General features: G+C 42.1%; 2 protein-coding genes across 2 annotated transcripts in view; one reads left to right on the plus strand and one right to left on the minus strand.

Annotated features, from left to right (window-relative positions):
* Positions 1-1,372: 1,372 nt before the first annotated feature.
* The window catches only part of LOC149282424 (uncharacterized), a 66,055-nt gene continuing 43,204 nt past the window's right edge, over positions 1,373-24,223 (plus strand). Inside the window, exons 1-2 of the mRNA XM_089498201.1 lie at positions 1,373-1,438; positions 4,277-5,101. Of these exons, the coding sequence (XP_089354327.1) occupies positions 1,390-1,438; positions 4,277-5,101 (874 nt within the window). The 5' untranslated portion in view covers positions 1,373-1,389. The remainder of the gene's footprint in view (positions 1,439-4,276; positions 5,102-24,223) is intronic.
* Positions 6,131-23,687, minus strand: LOC149282425 (uncharacterized). Its single transcript, XM_089498230.1, has 4 exons — positions 23,670-23,687; positions 21,098-21,218; positions 16,736-17,467; positions 6,131-6,195 (listed from the first exon to the last, which is right to left on the minus strand). Exons 1-4 carry the CDS (start codon positions 23,685-23,687, stop codon positions 6,131-6,133), a joined length of 936 nt encoding a protein of 311 aa, XP_089354356.1.

Below are 24,223 nucleotides of genomic sequence, written 5' to 3' on the forward strand. Positions count from 1 at the left end.
ATTTATGATGCACTCATTTCACATCTAGCTATGGGGACATAACCAGGGCCCTCTCCAATTCCCCACCACTCTAAGAAGGCATGGAATATCTGTTGTGAAGGGGAGCTGCAGTGAATCTATGCTAGGTCCAGGGGGCTTTGTTTGGTGCAGAGGGAGGAAGGGGATGCCCACCTCTGCATCGGCCCAAAGGAGGCATATGTCATCTGCGTATGTCACCAGGAGGATGCTGTTTTCTGTGTCTTTGAGTGCTGCAGGGTTTCTTGCCAAGCCAGTCCTAACCCTGGTCCCTTTTCTCAGGAGCGTCATCTCAGACTCCTTGTACACGTCTTTGGGGCCTGTCTTTCTGGAAGTGACCCAAGTGCAGGACCACCAGGACCTCTGCCCACCTGATGGCCAACACAGAGGCCAACCAGAGGGAGTTGGGCTCCAAGAGAAGGAGGTTGCCGAGGTACAACAACTCTTTGGTGAGTCACTATCCTATTAGCTTCATCTGTGTCTCTGCTGTCCCAGTTTATGAAAGGAAGCAAATAAAATACTGCCCGAGTTTGGCAGACACAGTCCTGGTTAATCCTCTGTCACCCCATTATTTTGGGGGCTTTTAAAATGTCCTGGGTTCTTTTTCCTCCTCCCACTTTCCTTCTTCTTCAGCTCACTTCAATTTCTGCATAAGGAGTGCAAAGGGGTTTGCACCACATCAACTCAAAAGTGGGGAGAGAAGAGGAAAGAAGGAGGGTATGGCCCTTCCCAGGAGGCTGAAGCAAAAGCAAACTGCTGTGCACTTCCTAGCATGTGTGATCTTCCTCATAAACAACTTTGGCCATCTTGACCACCTTTTGGTGTTGCTTGTCCACATGTGTCTTGCTTTTCCAATCTGTGAAACGTTGGGGGCTATGGGAGAACATCTCTGGATATAAATATGGGGTGGGCCCATTGGCCCTCAAGCCCACAGTGCTCCCCAGAACAGTTATTAAAAATGATGTTTGCCTCTCAAATGTGGTAAAAAATATCTAAATGCACCACAATTCTTTGGTAGCTAAATATACTGTATGTGTTGGGATAGTCAGTATCCTAATCCATCATCAATATCCCAAACATGTTCTCAATTATATTGTGTATTATAGTGTATATTATATATTATATTGAAAAGCTTCGAGACAAACTGGATTTCAAAGGCAGTAACTTTTTTCTGGCTGACAGAATTTAAAGTTTATTTCCTGGACTGAATTCTAAAGTGATCAAATAATATTTGGACGCACCATGTGCTTTCCTCCCCTTTTGCTTAGTCACTCTGTGGATGAGGGCTATTTTCTGTTGCAGGTGACCTTTGCGGATGTGGCAGTATATTTCACTGAGGACGAATGGAAACTGTTGTCGAAGAAACAGAGACTTATGTACAATCATATAATGATGGAGAATTATGAGAACGTGGCCTCTGTGGGTAAGGAACCGGAATCCACTAGCATTATAGAATCATAGAGTTGGAATAGACCACAAGGGCCATCCTGTTCAACCCCCTTCTGCCATGCAGGAATACACATTCCAAACACCATCCAGCCTCTGTTTAAAGACCTCCAAAGAAGAGGACTCCACCAAACTCTAAGGGAGTATATTCCACTGTCAAAGAGCTCTTACTGTCCCAAAGTTCCCCCTAATGTTTAGGTGAAATCTCTTTTTCTGTGACTTGCATCCATTGTGGTGTTTCTTTTTCTCTGTAGCAGCAGAAAGCAAGCTCAATACGACCCTTTCCAATATTTAAACATGGATATCATATCCACTCTTAACTTGCTTTTCTCCATGGTAAACATACCCAGCTCTCTAAGCTGCTCCTCATAAGGCTTGATGGTTTCCAGATCCTTCACCATTTTGGTTGCCTTCCTCTGCGCATGTTCCAACTTGTCAACATCCTTTTTGAATTGTGGAGGCCAGAACTGGACACAGGATTATTCCAAGTGAGGCCTGACCAAAGCTGAATAGAGTGGCACTATTATTTCCCTTGATCTAGAAACTATACTCATATTGATGTAGCCTTTTTAGCCGCCACATCACATTGTTGGCCTATGTTGAACTTGTGGTCTACTAGGAGTCCTAGATCCCTTTCAAGCATAGTTTAATTGTGATAGAAACATCCTGTAGAATATTTGAAGTTGTAGGTCAGTGAGGCACTATTGCTCTCCACTTTATAAGGATTCTTAATACCGCATTGTAAACTGCCAATTGTCAGAACCAACTTCTGTGGTTCATCCAGAATGGTATTGGTGTTTAGGGGGGATTGTTAGTAGTTTAAATGCTAGTAGTTTTAAGTAGTTGGTAAGTATAATGGGGCCTAGAACGGCTTGGGGAAAGGAAGCAGTTGTGGAGGCTCTTAACTGACTGGTTTTCCTTAAGTTCTTTACAAGTGGGTAAGCCTGCCAGAAGAGATCCGTCTTAAGTGCTTTCTCGAAAGCATCCAAGGTGGTGATAAGACAGATCTCGTTCAGCAAGTTGTTCCATAACTTGGGGGCCATGGCTGTGTACGCTCTGTGAGAAGTTGTTAAAGGTAATAACCAAAACTTAGTATTGTGCCCAGAAGCTAATTGGCAGCCAATGTAGGGATACCGGTGTTATATGGTCTGACCTAGATGTTCCAGTGACCAATCTGGCTGCCGCGTTTTGAACTAACTGAAGCTTCTGAACTTGGAACAAAGGTAGCCCCATGTAGAGCACTGAACCTAAGAACTGAACTCGAAATCAGGCCCTTGTTTTCATACATATTAAGGGTTCCATTTAGCAATTATGAGCAATGTCTATGAAGAGAGGAAAGGGTGACACAAAAGTTCCTTTTTCTCTAATGTCTCTTTTCCAACCTGAATTTGCTTAGCTCCATGGTTGATTCCAGAGGCCCTTTGTCACTCGAATTGCTGGAGTCTGGGGAGGACAAACCCAAATGTTATGCTTTTAGGGGAATTTCATACTTAGCTCAAAGGAGAGATTGAGGCAACAGTGACCTCAGGATTCATCCCAACTATACCAGGCCTGAAAGAACACAGAAGTCCAGAGGCATTTCAAATAGGTTTTTGTGTTTTATTTAGGGGAAAAGCAAAATATATGCATACACACACATATACACATATAAGTGTTCATGCACACACACAAGAACTGGGTAACAAAGGTGGGAGTGGTAAATAGTGTAAAGCTTTGCTAATGGTAATACATTACCTAGATGGATCTTGATCCCAATTGCTGAGGGTCCAGGAAGGGGAGAGAAGTCAGTAACTCCAATGGCAACTAGGGCTGGCGAGTGTAGTGAGGTGTTTAGCAATGTACACCAATGGACTGTCTGTCTGCAACTGGACTTACGCTGAAGAACAGTCAGTTAGGGCTGATATTTATACTGAAATTGTTGCTTGGGGGCAGAAACAGAGCATTCGAAGAGGTTTAAAATGTTTTAGAATGATTCCTGGGTGGGGAAAGTACTGTCTGAAACTGAAATGAATGTAATGGGTGCTTGGTAGAAATACTTCAACCAAAAAAGATTGTCACACCCGCTCTTAGGTCCTTCATGGCTCTGAATTCTGGTCCCATTCACAAGCCAATGTATAGCACAGTCTGAAGGCAACATTCCCAGAGCTCAACAGTAACAGAGTACAGAAGCAAATCTCCAGATATAGGTATTGGCAATGCACTAACCACTTTCCACACTTAAAAATAACTCAGAGACACAGTTGATTTCCTCCAAGTCCTTGGAGGTTCTTTATCTTGAGTTGCAATAGAAAACAAATATTTACCAGTTTTCCTCTCTGACTTCCATCAACTTCACAATCTCTTGTGCACACAACTCCAACCCACATCAATCCGCATGTGAGCTGTATACTGTATTGGTTGTGAGTCATCTCCTGGTGCCACACAGCATGAAGCATCTTCTGCAGTTAGCTTGCATCATGCCATGTGCTCTGACTCAACACTCTATGGCAGTCTCACAGGAAATGATGCCACTTTGCAATTAAATAGTTTTACATATATTTAATGGTATATATTTCAACTGCCTGACTATCTGCTTCTACTGATTTCCTCATGGCAGTTCCCCTTCAATCTCTTCTTTGGTAGTTCCTATGTGTAAGGATACAATCATTATATGGATTTGGGGCATCCAGAACAGCGTCATGCTCAGGTCACTCTCACCAACTTTATTAAGTTAATCTCAAATAGGGAGGGGTGAACGTGGGGCTAAATCTTGGGACAAGACTTTCCTCTCTTAACACTGAGATTCAGTCTTGTCTGTCATTGTCCTCCTTTACAGAAGAATTTGTCAGTCACGAGAGAATCCACACAAGAAAGAAGTCACATAAATGCCAGCATTGTGGGAAATATTTTGCTTACAAGTCAGTCCTTGTAAAGCATCAAAGATTCCACACAGGAGAGAAGCCATACAAATGCCAGCATTGTGGGAAATGTTTTTCTCAGAAGTCAAGCCTAGTGACACATCAAAGAGTCCACACCGGAGAGAAGCCATACAAATGCCAGCATTGTGGGAAAGGTTTTCCTCGGAGGTCACACCTAGTGAGACATCAGAGAGTCCACACAGGAGAGAAGCCATACAAATGCCAACGTTGTGGGAAATGTTTTTCTTCAAAGTCAGACCTAGTGTTACATCAGAGAGTCCACACAGGAGAGAAGCCATACAAATGCCAGCGTTGTGGGAAATGTTTTTCTTTGAAGTCACACCTAGTGAGACATCAGAGAGTCCACACAGGAGAGAAGCCACACAAATGCCAGCATTGTGGGAAAGATTTTTCTTGGAAGTCAAACCTAGTGAAACATCAGAGAGTCCACACAAGAGAGAAGCCATACAAATGCCAGCATTGTGTGAAATGTTTTTCTTCGAAGTCAAACCTAGTGAAACATCAGAGAGTCCACACAGGAGAGAAGCCATACAAATGCCAGCGTTGTGTGAAATGTTTTTCTCAGAAGTCAATCCTAATGATACATCAGAGAGTCCACACAGGAGAGAAGCCATACAAATGCCAGCGTTGTGGGAAATGTTTTTCTCAGAAGTCAATCCTAATGATACATCAGAGAGTCCACACAGGAGAGAAGCCATACAAATGCCAGCGTTGTGGGAAATGTTTTTCTTCAACGTCAAACCTAGTGAAACATCAGAGAGTCCACACAGGAGAGAAGCCACACAAATCCCAGAATTGAACTAACATTATATTTGTAAAGAAGCATTACAAAGAATATATTTTTAATCCTGTGGTGATAAGAAAAGGCCCTTGTGATTTTGTGTGTTAGGTTTGTGTGTCCATATGTCTGTTTATGTTTTTCAGTTATATTTTGTTAAGTTGAGGTTTTAATTCTATTAGTATAGATTATTGCTTTAGTTCATAAACTTGACTGGGGATTATGGGTGGTGGAATAGGTTAGCTAGACAGAGGGGTGGGATTTGTTGCAGCTGATTAGAATAGTTTTGGAATGATAGCTTTTGTAATTTGTGGGATGTTGGCTGAAGAAAGTTGGGGGCAGGTATTAACAGAAAGGGCTAGTTTCTGCGAATGACAAAGGGGCCTTGTTACCTGTGGGGCATAGACTGTGGGAATTGGAGGTGGGGCTAGGTTTGGAAGAGGGTGATGTTTTAGGTTTTGGGGTTTTAATGTATTGTTTAGCTTTGGGAGGGCAGTTCTGATTTAAATGCTGAATTTCTGATTATGTGTTCTGAATAAAGTTCTTTGCTGTTTCAACACATTGGACTCTTTGATGCACAGAAGTTCTGAATTTGCCCAAAACTGACCTTTTCTTCTCTCTTCAGTCCTCAGCTCCATTCCCAGCCATAAAACAGAGGCAAACACACACACACACACACACACACACTCAAAAAGACAGAGCTATATGTACAAAGCAGAGCCTTCCCAGGCTTTCCCTCCTGAGTCCAGCTCCGCAGCTTGGGCTCCATTCCGGAAGGAGGGAAAAAAGGTAATAGTTCTTCCCTTCTTCCAAAGGCCAACAATGGAATAAACAGCAGCAGCAGCAAGGGCCTTACAATCCCTGCACATACTCAGGAGCGGCCTTTGGGGCATCTGCGCATACACACTCTCAGCCCCTTAAGCTGCTGCCCTCGCAGCCTGCTGTGATGGAGGGAAGTGCGGAGAGCCCTTGGTCATTTGGAGGAACCCCCCAGTTCGGGGACCATGCTGAAAGGGCCTTGGGCCCCCTTGAAGGGATCTACGTTAAAAGAGAAGAAGGAAGGAATAAAGGAGTGAACGTGTCAAGGGAAGAGAAGCATAAAGGGACTGCTGAAGCTTTCTGGGATCTGACCCAGGCACCTTCCCCTCAGAATCCACAGCTCACTATGATGGTTTAAATGACTATTTCACAGATAATATCTCTCAGATAAGAGCCAAATTGGACGTCAGCATTATTGCAGTGGTTGTAAGTGAGGCGTCCAGTGACTGAGTAAGATCATAGTGGATCAAATTGAATCTGAGTACTGAGGACGTGGACAAGCTCCTTGGAAGTGTGAAGAGGACAACTTGCCCTCTCGACCCTTGCCCTTCATATATCGCCTGAGATATATCATAGATGCATCTCTTAGGAAGGTCTATTTTCCATCATGCTTAAAGGAAGCGGTGTTACGGCCGTTTATGGAAAAACGCTCCCTAGATCCCTTGGAGATGAACAATTACAGACCGGTCTCCCATCTTCCATTTCTAACCAACATAATTTTGAGGGCAGTTGCTCTTCATCTCCAAGCGGTCTTGGATGAAACAGATTGTCTAGACCCATTTCAAACTGGCTTCAGGATGGGATACGGAGTCGAAACTGTTATGGTTGCCTTAGTAAATGATCTTTGCTTCAAGGGGGGATGTAACTTACCAAACTTTAAGCTGTATTATTATGCAGCTTGTCTTAAATGGCTAGAAGAATGATTCAAATTAGAAAACAAGAATTTACTGAATATAGAAAAAGCTAACCTGAATCTTTGTATACATGCATATATGTGGTATACAAAATCAAAAGATAATACTTTTAAACATCATGTTATAAGAAGATCATTGCTTAAAGTATGGTATAAAATGAGACATCTATTTTGGGTGTAATTGCAAGAAGCCTATTACAATAGAACAAAGAACAAAGATACTCCATGGCTAAGATACGGAGATTTAATGAAGAAAACACCAGAAGGAAAATACAATATGAAATCTATGGAAGAACTTAATGAAAAAGGAAACATGAAGGACTGGTTTTTATACAACCAATTAAACAATCGTTTTATGGCAGACAATAAAGCTCCTGGGTTAACGATGGATAACCATGAAATAGATAAAATTATGATGGACAAAAAAGGTAAACACATATCCAAATATTATAAACTATTAAAAGAAAGAGACCTAGAAGATGAAATTATTAAACACAGCATGATAAGATGGGCAGGTGATATAAATCAAACTATAACTATAGAGGAATGGGGAAAATCTTGGAAAGGAACAAATAAATTCACTCTGTGCCAAAAGTATAAAGAAAATGATATCAAAATGTTATTCAAGTGGTATCTAACCCCCCAAAAACCCACCAGAGATACAAAACTGGCAATACTAAGTGCTGGAAATGCGGGGAACCCAAGGGAAGCTTCTTTCATATGAAGTGGACATGCATTAAAGCTAAAGGATTCTGGCAAAGGATTCATGGAAGCATCCAAAACATTCTGGATATAAATATTCCCTTTGAACCACATTTATTTTTACTAAACATGACACACAACATAAAGTCAGTAAAATACAATAGAAGTATTTTATATATGGTCTCATGTGCAAGGATCTTATTTGCTCAAGTTTGGAAATCTACAATTAATCCTTCTATCGAAGATTGGTTGATTAAGATATATGAAGCTAGAAATATGGATGTAGTATCTGCCTTACTAAGAGGGAAACCAAAAGGATATTTAGAAATGGAATGGAGTTGTCTTAAAACATTTGAAGAAACGGATGATAACACTCTGTTAAATTAATAGTTAATGTTTGGTCGATATTTGGTAATTTAAATACTATCATGGGAATATCTCAGTGTAATAAACATTTTTGAAAGTCAAAAAAGGAAGACCCACATCATTGTTGTGGGGAGCGCCACACACCGAGTTATTATAGCCACATTCTGTGCTGCTCCTGGCCTTGCTGCAGATGAGCCATTGACAGTTTGAGGGTGGCGACATGCTCCAACGCTGCAATGGTCAAAGGAAGTGTTTAGGCTTTGCTTGTTGTTTCTTGCTCCCTTCACCCTTAAATGTAGGGGCCATTCAGACTACATTTTACCCTGCTTCCCAAACCGGTTTAAAAGTTGGAAGTTCACACTCACGCTGATTTTAACACAACTCCATCAGGGGCTTGCACAAGAGATCCAGGGCAAATCCCCCTTAGCGTGGCTTTACTGAAAGCGGACTATTGACCCTTTCTTTTTGAAAACAACCGGCTCTTCTCTGCTGCCGGCAAATATGAACTCAGCCCCGGTCATGATCGGGTCAAGTTCAGGGGGTTGATTCCCCTGATTGAGGTCAAGGGTAGTAGGAACTTGTTTCCGGGGAGATTCAATATGGGGGAACCCGGATCTGCCCAGTTCTGACCAGGGCAAATGAGGGAGTGGGAATGGGGCCTTTGTGAAGGTGGGGGGACTGACCTTCCTGGTGCTGGCCCTCCAGGTGAGCCATGCATTGGGGAAAGAGTCCCTCTCCTCATCGCCTGCAGCCTCTGGTTCCCCTGGAGGCAGGGACTCTTCTCCAGCATCACCTGGAACAAGGAACCAGAACAATGGACAACAACAGACAAATAAGAGAAAACACAAGATTAGTATTAAACATATTGGAATTCTATGAAAAACACAACGAAAGAGAATTAGGCTTATTATTAGTAGATCTAGAAAAAGCATTTGACACAGTTTGTTGGGAGACACTTTTTGAAATTTTAGGGAAATTGGAATTAGGCACCAAGTTTATAGGATGGATTAGAGAAATATATAAAGACCAAAAAGCAAGAATTATGGTGAACGGCGAAAAAATCCAATTTTATCAAAATTAACAGGGGTACACGACAGGGCTGTCCCCTCTCCCCGTTATTATTTATACTTACAATTGAAAGACTGATTAAAATGATCAAGAATAATGACCATATCCAAGGTTTAAAAATAAAAAAAACACGAATACAAAGTGCGGGCTTTCGCCGTTGACCTTGTAATTTTTTAAAATGACCCGTGTAAAAGCGCAGTAGAATTAGTAAAAAAAGTTGAAGAATTTGGAGAAATAACAGGTTGTAAGCTAAATAAAGATAAATCCACGATATTAACTAAAAACATGTCTCCAGACAAAAAAAAAGGAAATTATCAGAAATGTTAAAGATTAAAATAGAAAAAAACACAAAATATTTAGGAATAACAATATCTAACAATCTGAATGAGCTATTCGACATTAACTATAAAAAAACATGGAAAGAAATTAAATTGAAATTGGAGAAATGGAGAAAATAAAATTTATCATTCATGGGGAAAATAGCAGCAATAAAAATAATGGTTCTTCTGAAAATTATATATCTATTCCAAACACTCCCAATCGTAATCAAAGACAATTTTTTCAAAATCTGGCAAAGAGATTTCAGTCATTTTATTTGGCAAAAAAAGAGACCTAGAATTAGATTAAAAACAATGCAAGACTCAATAGAGAGAGGTGGATTAGGCCTACCAAATTTAAAATTATATTTTGAGGCATGCAGTTTAATGTGGATCAAAGAATGGATTTTGCTAAAAGATGAAGAACTATTAGAGATCGAGGGTGACAAAGTAATATTTGGATGGCATGCTTATTTGGGATACGATAAAATAAGAGCAAATAAAGATTTTAATTTACATTACATTAGAAGGTCACTACTCAAAACATGGAATAAATATAAATTTAGAATTATGGCAAAATGTCCTACTTGGCTTTCCCCCCAGGAAGCTATTAAAAAATCAGAAACGAGACAAAAAACAGAATGGCTAACATATTCAAAACTATTTAAAAAAGACAAAAAGGAAAGTGTAGAATTCAAAACACAAAAGGAACTCTTTGAGGAAGGGATAGAATTAGATTGGTTTAGATACTGGCAGATAAGAGAAAGATTCAAAGTGGATTCCAAAATAGCAAATTTTGAGGCCGAATCTAATGAATTTGGGAAAATAATAGAAAAAGAAAACCCAAAATGGATATCAGAATTTTACAAATTATTGCTTAGTTGGCAGCAAGAAGAAGAAGAAGAAGTAATAAAAGAAAATATGATACAATGGGCAAAAAATATTGGTTATCCTCTAAATTTAGATAGATGGGAAGCGGTGTGGAAAAAGAGGTTAAAATATTCGGCCTCACATAATTTGAGAGAAAGCTATTATAAAACCTATTTCCGGTGGTACTTAACGCCAGAAAAGATATCCAAGATTTATAAATCAACAAACAATTTATGCTGGAAATGCCAAAAAGAACCTGGAACTTTATATCATTGCCTCTGGTCATGTAAATTAGTAAAGAATTTCTGGAAAAAGGTATACGAGACGATAAACCTGACTCTACTTTCCTATTAAATATGTGGGAAGAGGATGTAGACAGAAGACATGGGAAGGTTTTGTATTATCTAATATCAATGGCGAGATTGGCTCTAACGCAAAAATGGAAAGGGAAAAAGTTTCCAAGCAAAAAAGACTGGCTAACTAACTAATGAAAGTTTATGATGCAATAGAAATGGATAAAATGACACAATTGCTCAGAAATCAATCTCTAGAGGAAGTAAATGAAGAATGGGCGAAAGTTTTGGAAAGGTTGAACAAGGAATGGGGAAAGATAGCAACAATTAGCTTTTGTAAATAATAGTAATAAATAAAATAGTAGAGTACACATATCATTTCTAGTAGATTATAAGAGTTGGAGAGTTAAGACGAAACAAAAAATCTCAACGACCTAAAATAATAAAAGATATTAGATGGGTTTAAAATGAATTACGTATAGGATCAATAAACAGATAGCAGTAAGATCAAGAATAAGCGGAAAGGGAAGATTTAGAAATCATACCATCGCTGTGGATGGACCTTTGAAAGGAAAATAATAACGATATCATAAATCTGAAGTAAGTTCAAAAGGGTGGAAAACAAAAACAACTATACCCAATAGGATCAGAGAGAGAAGTCTGGTAAGAATGGGATGAGAGATGGTGGAAGAGTGGAAGAGGGAAGAGAATGAATGAATGAAGGTAAAGTAGGTGTTGGAAGGTGAGTGTATGTAGTAAAGATAGGAGAGAAGAGGAGTGGTGAAGGTAATTAGACGGGAGGAAGAGAAGAAGGGATCTAAGGAGAGGATGGAAGAAGTAGAAGGTAACAGTAGGAAGGAGTTCAACTAAAACAGAAGGAACAAGGAGGGATGTAACGGAAGACAAGAGGTAAAGGGGAAACAAAAACACTAAAGAAAGAAGATAAGATACAACATCTAAACTTTATGGGCATAGAGAAAGACTCACTTCTCCAACACGTAAATATATATATGTATATATATCTGTACATGTATATCTTCCCCCTTGGGTTACGTAATCCTTTCTAGATCTCTGCTCTGCTACTTTTCCAAATTTCTTTAATATTTTTAAAATATGTTCAATGCTCTCTTCTGAATTTGAAATAGTCCGGACCAAATCGTCTGCATACGCACCTAATTTATACTCTTCCCCCTTCAGTTTAAATCCTTCAATTGATTAATCTTCTCTTATTTTGTTTAACAGTACCTCCAGGAAAATTATAAATAGCAGTGGAAAGCTTAATAAATTGTTATTATTACATTTTTGAGACTCCATTATAAACATTTTCCCCGATTTGATTTCTTTCCAGTCAGTTCCACCTGTAATGGTTGAATCTCATTTCATCTAGAAATAGTATACAGTGGTACCTCGGGATACGAAATACCCAGGTTACGAAATTTTCAGGATACGAAAAAAACCCATAGGAAATTATTGTTCCGGGTTGCGAAAGTTTTTTCGGGTTACGAAAAAACTTTTGGTGCTTTTCTGCGCGATTTCACACGGAATCGCGGCTTTTCCCCATTAGCGCCTATGGGAATTCGGCTTGCGAAAGCCTTTCGGGTTACGAAATTGACAGCGGAACGAATTAATTTCGTAACCCGAGGCACCACTGTAATATGTAATATCTTCCCTATGCACAAGTTGAGAGGTTCAAGTATCGAAGAGAAGCTCTTCAACGGGTCTATTTTGAGTCTGGCTTAAAAAAAAATCAAACCAGGAGTACTTTTTTGGGCTATGTGGCCATGTTCTAGAAGAGTTTATTCCTGACGTTTCGCTGATATCTGTGGCTGCCATCTTTAGAGAATGCTGACCTGGAAGAGAATGGGTATACACACACACACACACACACACACACACACACACACACACACTGTGTGATCCTGGGTAAGGAGAAGTGATTCCCGTGTTAATCTGTGTATTGCTCTGTTATTGATGGCCTGGCTTCAGGGTTGGGGGATATCACCAGTGTGTGCATTACAGTTTTCAGTTCTTCAGGTTCCAGGAAGGGGTGCAGTTAGCGTATCAACTGAAGCTAATAACAGGCATTCCTGGCCATCGTATCTATCTGAGCCAACGTCTGGAGCGATGGATCCAGGAGCACCCCTAAACTGCAAACACAGTCCTTTAGGGGAAGTGTGACCCCATCCACAGATGGATTGCAGGTGACAAACCTCCATATCTGGATTAGGATCTCCAACAACGAGCAGCTCCGTCTCATCTGGATTCAGCTTCATTCTGTTTTTCCTCATCTAGACCTTTACTTTCTCAAGACATTCATTCAGAGGGGAGATGCCTTCCTTAGTTGACACTGAGGCAGCCAGGCTGGTCGCCAGAAAAAATAGGAGTGACCGAATAACACCCATCCTAAAATCTCTATACTGGCTGCCTATTCGTTTCCAGGCACAGTACAAGGTGTTGGTTACTCAACTACAAGGCTGACTCAACTGCCCCCTCCCCTGAACCCTATTTTAGAACCATCGATAACCAGCTGTGATGAATTTAACAACTTCTTCGCGGATAAAATCTCTCAGCTGAGGGCTGATCTCGACGCCAGTATTTTGCCAGAACCTATAAGAGAGGTATCCAGAGACTTTGTGGACTCTATTAAATTGGATCACTTTGAGTTTGTGAGTACCGAGGAAGTGGACAAGATTCTTCAAAGCGTAAGGAAGACGACTTGCTCTCTCGATCCCTGTCCTTCATGGTTGGCAGCCCAAGGAGGAACGGCAGTTACTTCCATGCTCCGCTGTATAATTAATTCATTCTTCAGGGAGGGACAATTTCCATCAAGTCTAAAGACAGCAATAGTAAAACCATTGCTAAAAAAGCCCTCCCTGGACCCCCTATCACGGAATAACTATCGACCGGTATCACTGCTGCCTTTCCTGGGGAAGGTGATCGAGAGAGCGGTTGCTCTCCAGCTTCATGGGATCTTGGAAGAAACAGATTTTCTAGACCCATTTCAAACCGGCTTCCGGGCGGGCTATGGAGTTGAGATGGCCATGGTTGCCTTAGTCGATGATCTCTGTCTGGGCATGGACAGGGGAAGCGTGTCCCTGTTAGTGCTTTTGGACATCTCAGCGGCTTTCGATACCATCAACCATGGTATCCTTCTGGAACGCCTGGGGGAGTTGGGAATCGGAGGCACTGCACTCCAGTGGTTCCGTTCCTACCTCTCGGGTATATTCCAGATGGTGCAGCTGGGGGACGTGTGCTCCAACAGGAGGGCACTTATATCTGGTGTCCCTCAGGGAGACATTCTGTCCCCCATGCTATGTAACATCTACATGAAACCGCTGGGTGAGATCATCTGGAGACACGGGGCGTGGTGTTATCAGTATGCTGATGACACCCAAATATGTTTTTCTGTGTCTCCGACTGATGCAGTGACTAGGGTTGGCATCTCTCCTCTAAATGCTTGTCTGGAGTTGGTAATGGGCTGGATGAGGGAAAACAAACTCAGTCTGAATCCAGAGAAAATGGAAGTACTTGTGATAGGCTCTCCTGGTCGGGGTGAGGTAATTTTCCACTTGTCCTGAATGGGGTCACGCTTCCCCTGAAGGACACAGTCCGCAGTCTGGGGGTGCTCCTGGATTCGTCGCTCCACTTGACTTCTCAGGTGGATGCGACGGTCAGGGGCACCTGTTATCAGCTTCGACTGATACGCCAGCTGCGACCCTACCTCAACCGGGGGGACCTTGAAACTGTGGTACATGCTCTGGTAACCTCTCAATTGGATTTCTGCAATGCGCTCTAAATGGGGCAACCCTTGTACCAAACTCGGAAGCTTCAAATAGTTCAAAATATGGCAGCCAGGTTGGTCTCTGGATGTTCCAGGGCCAACCACATAACACTGATTCTGAAAGACCTTCATTGGCTGCCTGTTCGCTTCCGGGCACAATACAAGGTGTTGGTTATGACCTATAAAGCCCTAAATGGCTTGGGCCCAGGGTACTTGGAGGACCGCCTCTCCCCATATAATCCGCCCCGCACTCTCAGGTCATCTGGTAAGGATCTGCTGAAAATCCCTTCCTCCAGATATAAGTCAACCTCACAGAGAGCTTTTTCCATCTCGGCACCTGGGATCTAGAACACCCTTCCAGAGGATCTCCGTGCCACCTCCACTTTAGATCTCTTTAAAAAGAGATTGAAAACTTTTCTATTTCATCAAGCTTTCCCCGAAGTCCCATGTTAACGCGATCGTTCCCTATAATTGTGTGATAACTTCAAATATTTCAGCTGGCGTGATTGTGTTTTATCGGTTTTAATATGGAATGTGTATTTTGTAATGTTTTATTAGCCTTTGTATGAATTGAGTATTGATCATTGCATTTTTATCTTGTATTGCATATTGAATGTTTTGTACACCGCTGTGATCTAATTTTGGAATAGCAGTATAGAAATAAAACTTATTATTAACTTATTATTATTATAACCTTTAAAGCCCTGCATGGCTTGGGTCCAACCTATTTGAGAGATCGCCTGCTCCCACATAATCTGCCCCGCACCCTCAGGTCCTCTGGGAGGAATCTATTGCAGCCTTTAAAAACCAGGGCCTTCTCTGCAATTGCTCCCAAACTCTGGAACGGTCTGTGAGACGAGATCCGTCAAATTGCCAGCTTAGACAACTTTAAAGAAGCTGTCAAGACGGATCTCTTCCGGCAGGCCTTTCCTGAATAAAAGTGCCGGCCACAGAATGACTGCCCCCCACATCATGTATTAGCCCACTGCTTTGTCCTCGCTGTATTTTTTATTGTGTTTTTAATAGATATTTTAACATGTTTAATCCTGTTTTAAGGGGGGGAATTTGGGACATAATTTTGTAAATGTGGATTTTAATGTGTTGTGAGCCGCTTTGATTGTCTTGTCACAGAAAAGTGGGATACAAATAAAAGATTTATTTATTTATTTATTTTTTATTTATACCCCCTTCCCCAAGTACCTGGGTCCCAAGGAAACCCCCAAGGAGGAGCTGGGAAGGAAAGAACAGGAGGCCTGATAGGCCCCCTGCCTTTCTTTGGGGGAAGAAGAGGGGCTTCCTTCCTTCTTACAACACCCCAACTCTCCCCCAGAAGACCCTCCAGCCATTCCTCTGAATGGACGAGGGCTATCCCCACTTCACTCCCTCCCTCTGAACAGACTGTGACGGTAGTAATGGCTTCAGGGGCTCAGACTGTGCATGCATAGATGCCCCAAAGGCCCCTCCTCAGCATGCGCAGGGAACGAAAGGCCCTTGCTGCTGATGCTTTTTCCACTGTCGGCCTTTGGAAGAAGGGAAAGAGTACGCCCTCCCTTCCTTCCTTCCGGAAAGGAGCCCGACCTACAGAGCTGGACTCAGGAGGGAAAGGCTGGGAAGGCTCTGCTTTGTACATATAGCTCTTTCTCTCTGTGTGTGTGTGTGTGTGTGTGTATGTGTGTGTGTATAAATTTATGTGTGTTTGCCTCTGTTTTTGTGGCTAGGAAAGGATCTAAGGCCTGAGGAAAGAAGAAAGTGTCAATTTTGTGCAAATGCAGAACTTCTGTGCATCAATGAGTACAGTGTGTTGAAACAACAAAGAACTTTATTAAGAACGCATAGTCAGAAATTCAGCATTTAAGTCAGAACTGCCCACCTCAAGCCAAAGAATACATTTAAACCCCAAAACCTAAAACTCCACCCTCTTTCAAATCTAGCCCCCACCTCCAATACCCACAGTCTATGCCCCACAGGTGACAAGGCCCCTTTTGCCATTCCCATAGACTAGCCCTTTCTGTTAATACTGGCCTCTAACTTTCATCAACCAACATCCCACAAATTCCAAAAGCTATCATTGCCATAACTATACTAGCCAGCTGCAACAAATCCCACCCCTCTATTCAGCCAACCTATACCACGACCAATACTCCCCAGTCAATCTTATAAACTAAAGCAATGATATATACTAATAGCAATTAGAACCTAAACCTAACAAAATAAAATTTAAAAACATAAACAGACATACGGACAGACACACCTAACACAAAACATCACAATTCCTGACAAAAATAATGTTAGTTCACTTCTGGGATTTGTGTGGCTTTTCTCCAGTGTGTAACTAGTTGTGACTTCCAAGAAAAACATTTCCCACAATGCTGGCATTTGTATGGCTTCTCTCCTGTGTGGACTCTCTGATGTTTCACTAGGTATGACTTCCAAGGAAAACATTTCCCACAATGCTGGCAATTGTGTGGCTTCTCTCCTGTGTGGACTCTCTGATGTGTCACTAGGACTGACTTCCAAGAAAAACATTTCCCGCAATGCTGGCATTTGTATGGCTTCTCTCCTGTGTGGACTCTCTGATGTGTCACTAGGTGTGCCTTCCGAGGAAAACATTTCCCACAATGCTGGCATTTGTATGGCTTCTCTCCTGTGTGGACTCTCTGATGTTTTACTAGGTCTGACTTTGAAGAAAAACCTTTCCCACAATGCTGGCATTTGTATGGCTTCTCTCCTGTGTGGACTCTCTGATGTGTCACTAGGTGTGCCTTCCGAGGAAAACATTTCCCACAATGCTGGCATTTGTATGGCTTCTCTCCTGTGTGGATTCTCTGATGTCTCACTAGGTGTGACTGCCGAGAAAAACATTTCCCACAATGCTGGCATTTGTATGGCTTCTCTCCTGTGTGGACTCTCTGATGTGTCACTATGTTTGACTTCAAAGAAAAACATTTCCCACAATGCTGGCATTTGTATGGCTTCTCTCCTGTGTGGACTCTCTGATGTTTCACTAGGTCTGACTTCTGAGAGAAACATTTCCCACAATGTTGGCATTTGTATGGCTTCTCTCCTGTGTGGACTCTCCCATGCATGACTAGGACTGACTTGTAAGCAAAATTTTTCCCACAGTGATGGCATTTATGTAACTTCTTTGTTGTGTGGATTCGCTCACGACTGAAAAGTTCTTCTGTAAAGGAGAACAATGACAGAGAAGACTGAATCTCAGCGTTAAGAGAGGAAGGTGTTACTCCAAGATTTAGCCCTACATTCACCCCTCCCTATTTTAGGTTAAATTAATAAAGTTGGTGTGAGTGCCCCCAAATCCATATAATGGTTGTATCCTTACTTATAGGAGCTTGCAAAGAAGAGATTGTAGGGAAACTGCCATAAGGAAATCAGTGGAAGCAGAAAATGAGGCAGTTAAAAAATTCCATTAAATATATGTCAAAATATTTTGATTGAAAAGTGGCATCGTATCTTGTGAGACGGCCATAGAGTCCTGATCCAGACCCTAAGGCATGATGCAAGCTAACTGCAGAAGACGCTTCATGTTGTATGACACAAGGAGATGCCTCACAACCAATACAGTATACAGCTCACATGCGGACTGATGTGAGTTGGAGTTGGGTGTAGAAGAGATTGTGAAGTTGATGGAAGTCAGTGAGGAGAGCTGGTACATATTAGTTTTCTATTCCAACTCAAGATAAAGAACCTCCAAGGACTTGGAGGAAATCAACTGTGTCTATGAGTTATTTTTAAGTGTGGCAAATAATCAGTGCATTGCCAATACCTATATCTGGAGATTTTCTTCTGTTCTCTGCTATGTTATTGTTGATCTCTGGGAGTGTCGCCTTCAGATTGTGCTATACATTGGCTTGTGAATGGGACCCAAATTCAGAGCCAAGAAGGGCCTGAGAGCCAGTGTGATGATCCTTTTTGGCTGAAGAATTTCCACCAAGGACCCACTGCATTTAATTCAGTTTAAGACAATTCTTTCCCCACCCAGGAAACATTCTAAAGCAATTTAAACCTTTTCGAATGTTTTGTTTCTGCCCCCAAGCAACAATTTCAGTATAAATATCAGCCCCAACTGACTAGTCTTCAGCATCAGTCCAGTTGCAGAGAGACACTCCATTGGTTTACATTGCTAAACACCTCACTACACTCGCCAGCCTCACTTGTCATGGGAGTTACTGACTTCTCTCCCCATTCTGGACCCTCAGCAATTGCAATCAAGTTCCATCTAGGTAATGTATTACCATTAGCAAAGCCTTGCACTATTCACCACGACCACCTTTGTTACCTAGTTCTTGTGTATGTTCATGAACACTTAGATGTATGTGTGTGTGTGTTTTGCTTTCCCCTTAAATGAAACACAGAAACCTATTTGAAATGCCTTTGGAGTCTGTGTGCTTTGGGGCCTGATATAGTTGGGATGAATCCCGAGATCACTGTTGCCTCAATCTCTCCTTTGAGCTAAGCATGAAATTCCCCTAAAAGCATAGCACTTGCGGGTGTCCTCCCCAGACTCCAGCATTTCGGGTAACAAAGCACTTCTGGAAGCTCAGGTTGGAAAAGAAACATTAGAGAAAAAGGAAATTTTTTGTGTCCCTCTTTCCTGTTTTCATAGACATTGCTCATAATTGCTAAATATGTTAGAAAACAAGGGCCTGAACCAGTTCTCACCAGTTCAGCTCTTAAAATCTGTCGAGTTGGTGGCTGCCTCCCAATCCCCAAGGCCCCTCTCCTGGTCCTTCCTAGAGATCCCTTCCTGTCTGCACAGAGCTAGGCGATCCTGGCTTTGCTCCTGCCTTCCCCTCCTGGCTCCCAGAGGCCTGATTCCCTTCCCTTTCTCTCTCTGCTCTCCAGCCTTCAGTCTTGGTCATCTGCACTGCTTCAGCATTTCACCTTCACCATCTCTTTCCTGCTTTTCTGTTTTTTACATTCCCTCCATCTCTCTATCACAGACACACACCCACAGAGTGTGATGCACAAAAGGGACACTTTGAGACTCATTTCTTGAGAAAGGCAGGACAATCAATTTACAAATAATGCATTAGGAAAAGCAGAATAAAGGGGCTGGGACCTGGATTCCAATTTTGGTGAGGTTCAAGGAGAGCCTTAAAACAGCTTTAAGACAACTCCAAGACAGGGATAGACTACTGTTGGGGATTGGGGAGAGTCACATTGGCTGCCACAGGATCTTGAGGCAACCCCACATTGTGTCGCCTAAAAATATGGCATAATATTTTGCCCCTCAATATCCCACAGCATCCCTTTGGGGAAGTGGAGCCCATTTGGCACTGCTGGGCCTTCTCTGGGCCACTGCAGGGCCAAGGGAGGCCTTTTTCCCACAAAGCCTCTCCAGAGCCTGGAAAAGTGGAAACAAAAGCCAGGAAACTTGTTCAGGAATGGGCTGAGGACCATTTAAGGGCAAAAAGCATTAATATCCATGGCTCCTTCCCACAAAATTCCAGAATTAGCAGTTTAGGGTTGGATAGCCTTACAAAGTGGAGAACAATAGTGCCTCACTAAAACTAAAAATTCCAAGATTCCACAGGAATATGTTTTGACAATTAAATAATGTGTGAAAGGGAACTAGGAATGGTAGTAGAGCACAAGTTGAACATGTGTCAACAGTGTGATGCAGCAGCTGAAAAGGCCAATGTGGTCCTAGGCTGTATCAATAGGAGTATAGTGTCAAGATCAAGGAAAATAATAATGCTACTCTATTCTGTTTTGGTAGGGCTCACTTGCAATAATCCTGTGTCCAGTTCTGGGCACCACAATTCAAACAAATGCTGAGAAGCTGGAGCATGTCCAGAGAAGGAAAACCAAAATGGTGAATGGTCTGAAAACCATGCTCTCTGAGGAACAACTTAGGGAACTGGGTATGTTTAGCTTAGAGAAGAGAAGGTTAAGAGGGGACATGACAGCCCTATTGAAATATTTGTAGAGATGTCATATTCAAGATGGAGCAGGCTTGCTTTCTGCTACTCCAGAAAAAGAACATGGAACAATGGATGCAAGCCACAGGGACAAGAGATTCCACTTAAACTTTAGGAGGGTCTTCCTGACAGTAAGAGCTCTTCAACAGTGGAATATAGGCCCAGTACTGACCATGGAAAAGGGGTGGTCTGCAGCTGCCCCTTTCCGCGGAGGATTTGGGCCAGGGCAGCGATACTGGCAGCCAAGAGGCCCCAATCCAGCACAATTCCAGGCCATGGAGAAGCGGCAAAATGTTGCTTCCCTGTGGCCTGGAAATGGATGTCCTCGGGGCTTCATGCCCCTGGACACCATGGGAGCTAGAGCTATGGCAGAAAGGGGCCTCTCTCCCTGCCATCATTCTTGCAGCTGTTTGGTGGCTGTGAGAATGAGGTGCGTGCCCAGAAGGAGCTCTTTCAGATTTAGACATGGTGCGTGCGTGACATCATAATAGCAGTGCCCATGTATACAGGGCGCTGGCATTATGGCGCTGCTGGTATGTATTACAGTTAGGGAGCATGTACATGATGCGCTCTTCCCAACCCTAATACCGGTGCTGGTACGCCGCTTGTTGACGGTCTGTACTGCACCATATTCCCTCAGAGTTTGGTGCTCTTTCTTTGCAGGTTTTTTGACAGAGACGGGATGGCCATCTCTCGGAGATGGTTTGAATGTCTATTCCTGCATGGCAGAGGATTGAACCGGATGGTCCTTGCAGTCTGTTTCAACTCTTTGATTCAATAATTCTAAAGTGGAATTATAGCGTTCTGACATTGAATTATGAAAGGGCCCTCAGTCTCCACAGGAAGGGCAATGGATTCAGCTTCCTTACCCACAGAGGCCACATTTTCATAATTCTCCATCATCACAGAACTGTACATAAGTTTCTGCTTCTTTGTCAACAGTTTCCATTCCTCCTCGGTGAAGTATATCGCCACATCCGCAAAGGTCACCTGCAATAGAAAATAGCCCTCATCCAGAGAATGACCAATAAAAGGGGGGGGGGGAGTACATGGTGCATTGCAAATATTATTTCAACACTTCAGAATTCAGTCCAGCAAATAAACTTTAAAGTCTGCAAGCAAGCAAAAAGCTACAGCCTCTGAGATCCAGATTGTCTTGAACCCTTTCAATATAATATACAATATAATAAAGAATATAATTTAGGCCATTTCTGGGATATTATTGATTGATTAAGATACTGACTATCCAGACATGTATAGTACATTTAGTCACCAATAAATTATAGTGCATTTAGCCATATCTCACCTAATTTCAGAGGCAAATTCCATTTTTAAAAAACAGTTCTGGGGAGTACTCTGGCCTTGAGGGCCAGTGGGTCTACCCTCAATTTAGCTCCAGATATATTCTTCCATATCCCTCAGCATTTCAGAGATGGGGAAAGAAAGACACATCTGGATAAGCAACACCAAAAGGGGGTCAAGATGGCCAAAGTTGTTAATGATGAAGATCACAAAAGTGAGGAAGGGTACAGCAGTTTGATTTGGCCCCCAACTCCTAGCAAGGGCAAGACCCTGCCCCTTCTCTCCGCCCTTCTCCTCTTTTGAGTTGTTGAGCTGCCCACATCTTTTGAACTTGGAACACATTTTGCAGCAACTGAACTGAAGGGACAAAGTGCGAGGAGGAAAGAGAACTAGGACATTTTCAAAGCCCCTGAAAAAATGAGGTGACAGAGGATTATCCAGGACTCTCTCTGCCAAACTGGGACAGTATGTTCTCCGCTTGCTTTCATGAGGTGGCCCAGCAAATGAAACTAATAGTCAGAAAATTCTTCTCTATGCTATAATAGCAGCAAGGTCAGTGTTTGCAAAACAATGGAAAAAAGAAGAATGTCCTACAATTGAAGAATGGGGATTGAAAATGTTAAGATTTTTTCGAAATGAATAAATTGACTTACTTTGTAAATAATAAATCATTAGATAATTTCTACAAAGAGTGGAATGTTTGGAAGGAATATATTAAGGAATGGAATGTTTGGGATGAGTATTGTAGAATATGCCAAAGAGTTGAAATGATATTGGAAAATATGAAATATAGAACATATGAAGGTAAATATATGAAGAAAAATAAATAAACAACACAGTGGTGATATTGATAACATAGTATATGGTATAAGGTGGAATGAAAAAAGTATAGAAAAGTAACGTGATAACGGGTATTCAAGCCTTTATTCAGAAGTATTAAGAAGCCGTTGGTAAATAGTTGGTAAAGAGATAAGAGTTCAGTTAAAATAAAATGGTTTTTATTTTTTGAGAGATCTGGAGAACCAGGAAGTTTATTTAAAGAAATCTACATAAGTCTAATAGATAAAAGGGTTTGCTTCATAATGTAATTGGATTGTCATATGTCTTTTTGTCATTTGTAATTTTTAATATTTTCAATAAAAACTTTTAAAAAAGAAATTAATAGTCAGGGTGGCAACTTACAAAAGAGTTGTTGTACCTCGGCAACCTCTTTCTCTTGGAGCCCAACTCCCTCCGCTTGGCCCCTGTCTCAGCCATTAGGTAGAGAGGTCTTGGTGGCCTTGCACTTGGATCACGTCCAGCAAAAGATACCCCAAAGCAGTGTACAAGGGGGCCAAGATGAAGTTCCTGAGAAAAGAGACCAGGGTTAGGCTTGGTTTGGCAAGAAACCCTGCAGCACTCAAAGTCACAAAGATTGTCATCCTGCTGGTGACATTTGCAGGTCACATATGCTTTCCTTCTGGCTACCAAAACACAGCTGGATCCTTCTCTAATACCTCACACTCAACTCTCCCACCATGGTGGACCCTCATTCTCCCAGTTGCCAAACCAGTTGCACTCCATTGACCAGTGAAGCCCCTGGCCAGGCAGGGCAGGAAAGGAGCTCTCTCTTCTCAGGTTTCTTCCCTTCCATGGTAACCAGCCCTCCTCCCAGGATCAAGGGGCATCAGAGGATTGAGCTGATGGGAAGGGAGCACCCAATTCCCATGGCAGCCTTCTGCATGCAAAAAAGTCACAATTCGGAGAGTGTCTCTTCCCATGTGGAGAGTGCCCACTTTCCAAACTGTTGCCTGGCCATCTTGGCTTGGGAGTATCCTGTTCTAGGCATATGCTGGCCTAAATCCTAGTCTGTATCCTATGCTTAGTCCTGATCAGAGTAGAATCACTGAATTGGTTGGATTTATCTATATGTGGACATCAGCAGTCACTTATGGGTTGAGTGAGTCTACACTCAAGGGTTAACCAACAGGATTCAGGACTCCTCAGATTTTTAAATGCAGGAATGCAAATTTTTCAGGCTGTGTCATCATCACTGATGAGAATTTGACTTCTCATTCACACAGAGGAAGAGGAGGAGGACCTGCTTTATGTCCCAGGTGGAGAAGCTCTAGCTCCTGGGCTGGATAAGACCTGCATTACCTTAAGGATCTGATCCATGGCCTCCCCTCATCATGGCCCCTCCTCATTTACACACTGGTGAAAATAATTATTTTATTTATGCAAATGAGACCATTTATCTGAGCTTAACTGCTGTGTTTATATTTCGGTCAGAGATGGAGCATGAGGTGTGCATCACCTCTCTTTGTTTCCTGAAGGCACACAGAAATTGATGCATGTACATTTGTGTGCACTGTTTCTGAATGAACCTATTGTCAAAATCACATTCACTTCACTTTACCTTGCATGTTTTTAAAAAGTCTGCACAATGCTGAATGTGGTGCATTTGAAAAAACAAAAGTCTATAAATGTATAGGTCTTTGATGGAACATTGCACCCTGGACTGTGGTCATTTTTAAGAAGTGAAATCATATGTAAATTCCATGAAACAAATATCTCACAAAGCTCTAGTAAACAACACGTACACACACAGTCCCCACACAAAGGACTTACTGTGTGTCTGGGTCTGGAAATCTCACTTCCATCTTCTGGGAAGACAGTGCTGCCAGAGACTGAATCTGGGACTTAATGCCTGC

The sequence above is a fragment of the Sceloporus occidentalis genome, unplaced genomic scaffold, assembly GCF_023333645.1.
Source record: "Sceloporus occidentalis isolate IW3139 unplaced genomic scaffold, rSceOcc1.0.p SCAF_114, whole genome shotgun sequence".
Taxonomy (NCBI): domain Eukaryota; kingdom Metazoa; phylum Chordata; class Lepidosauria; order Squamata; family Phrynosomatidae; genus Sceloporus; species Sceloporus occidentalis.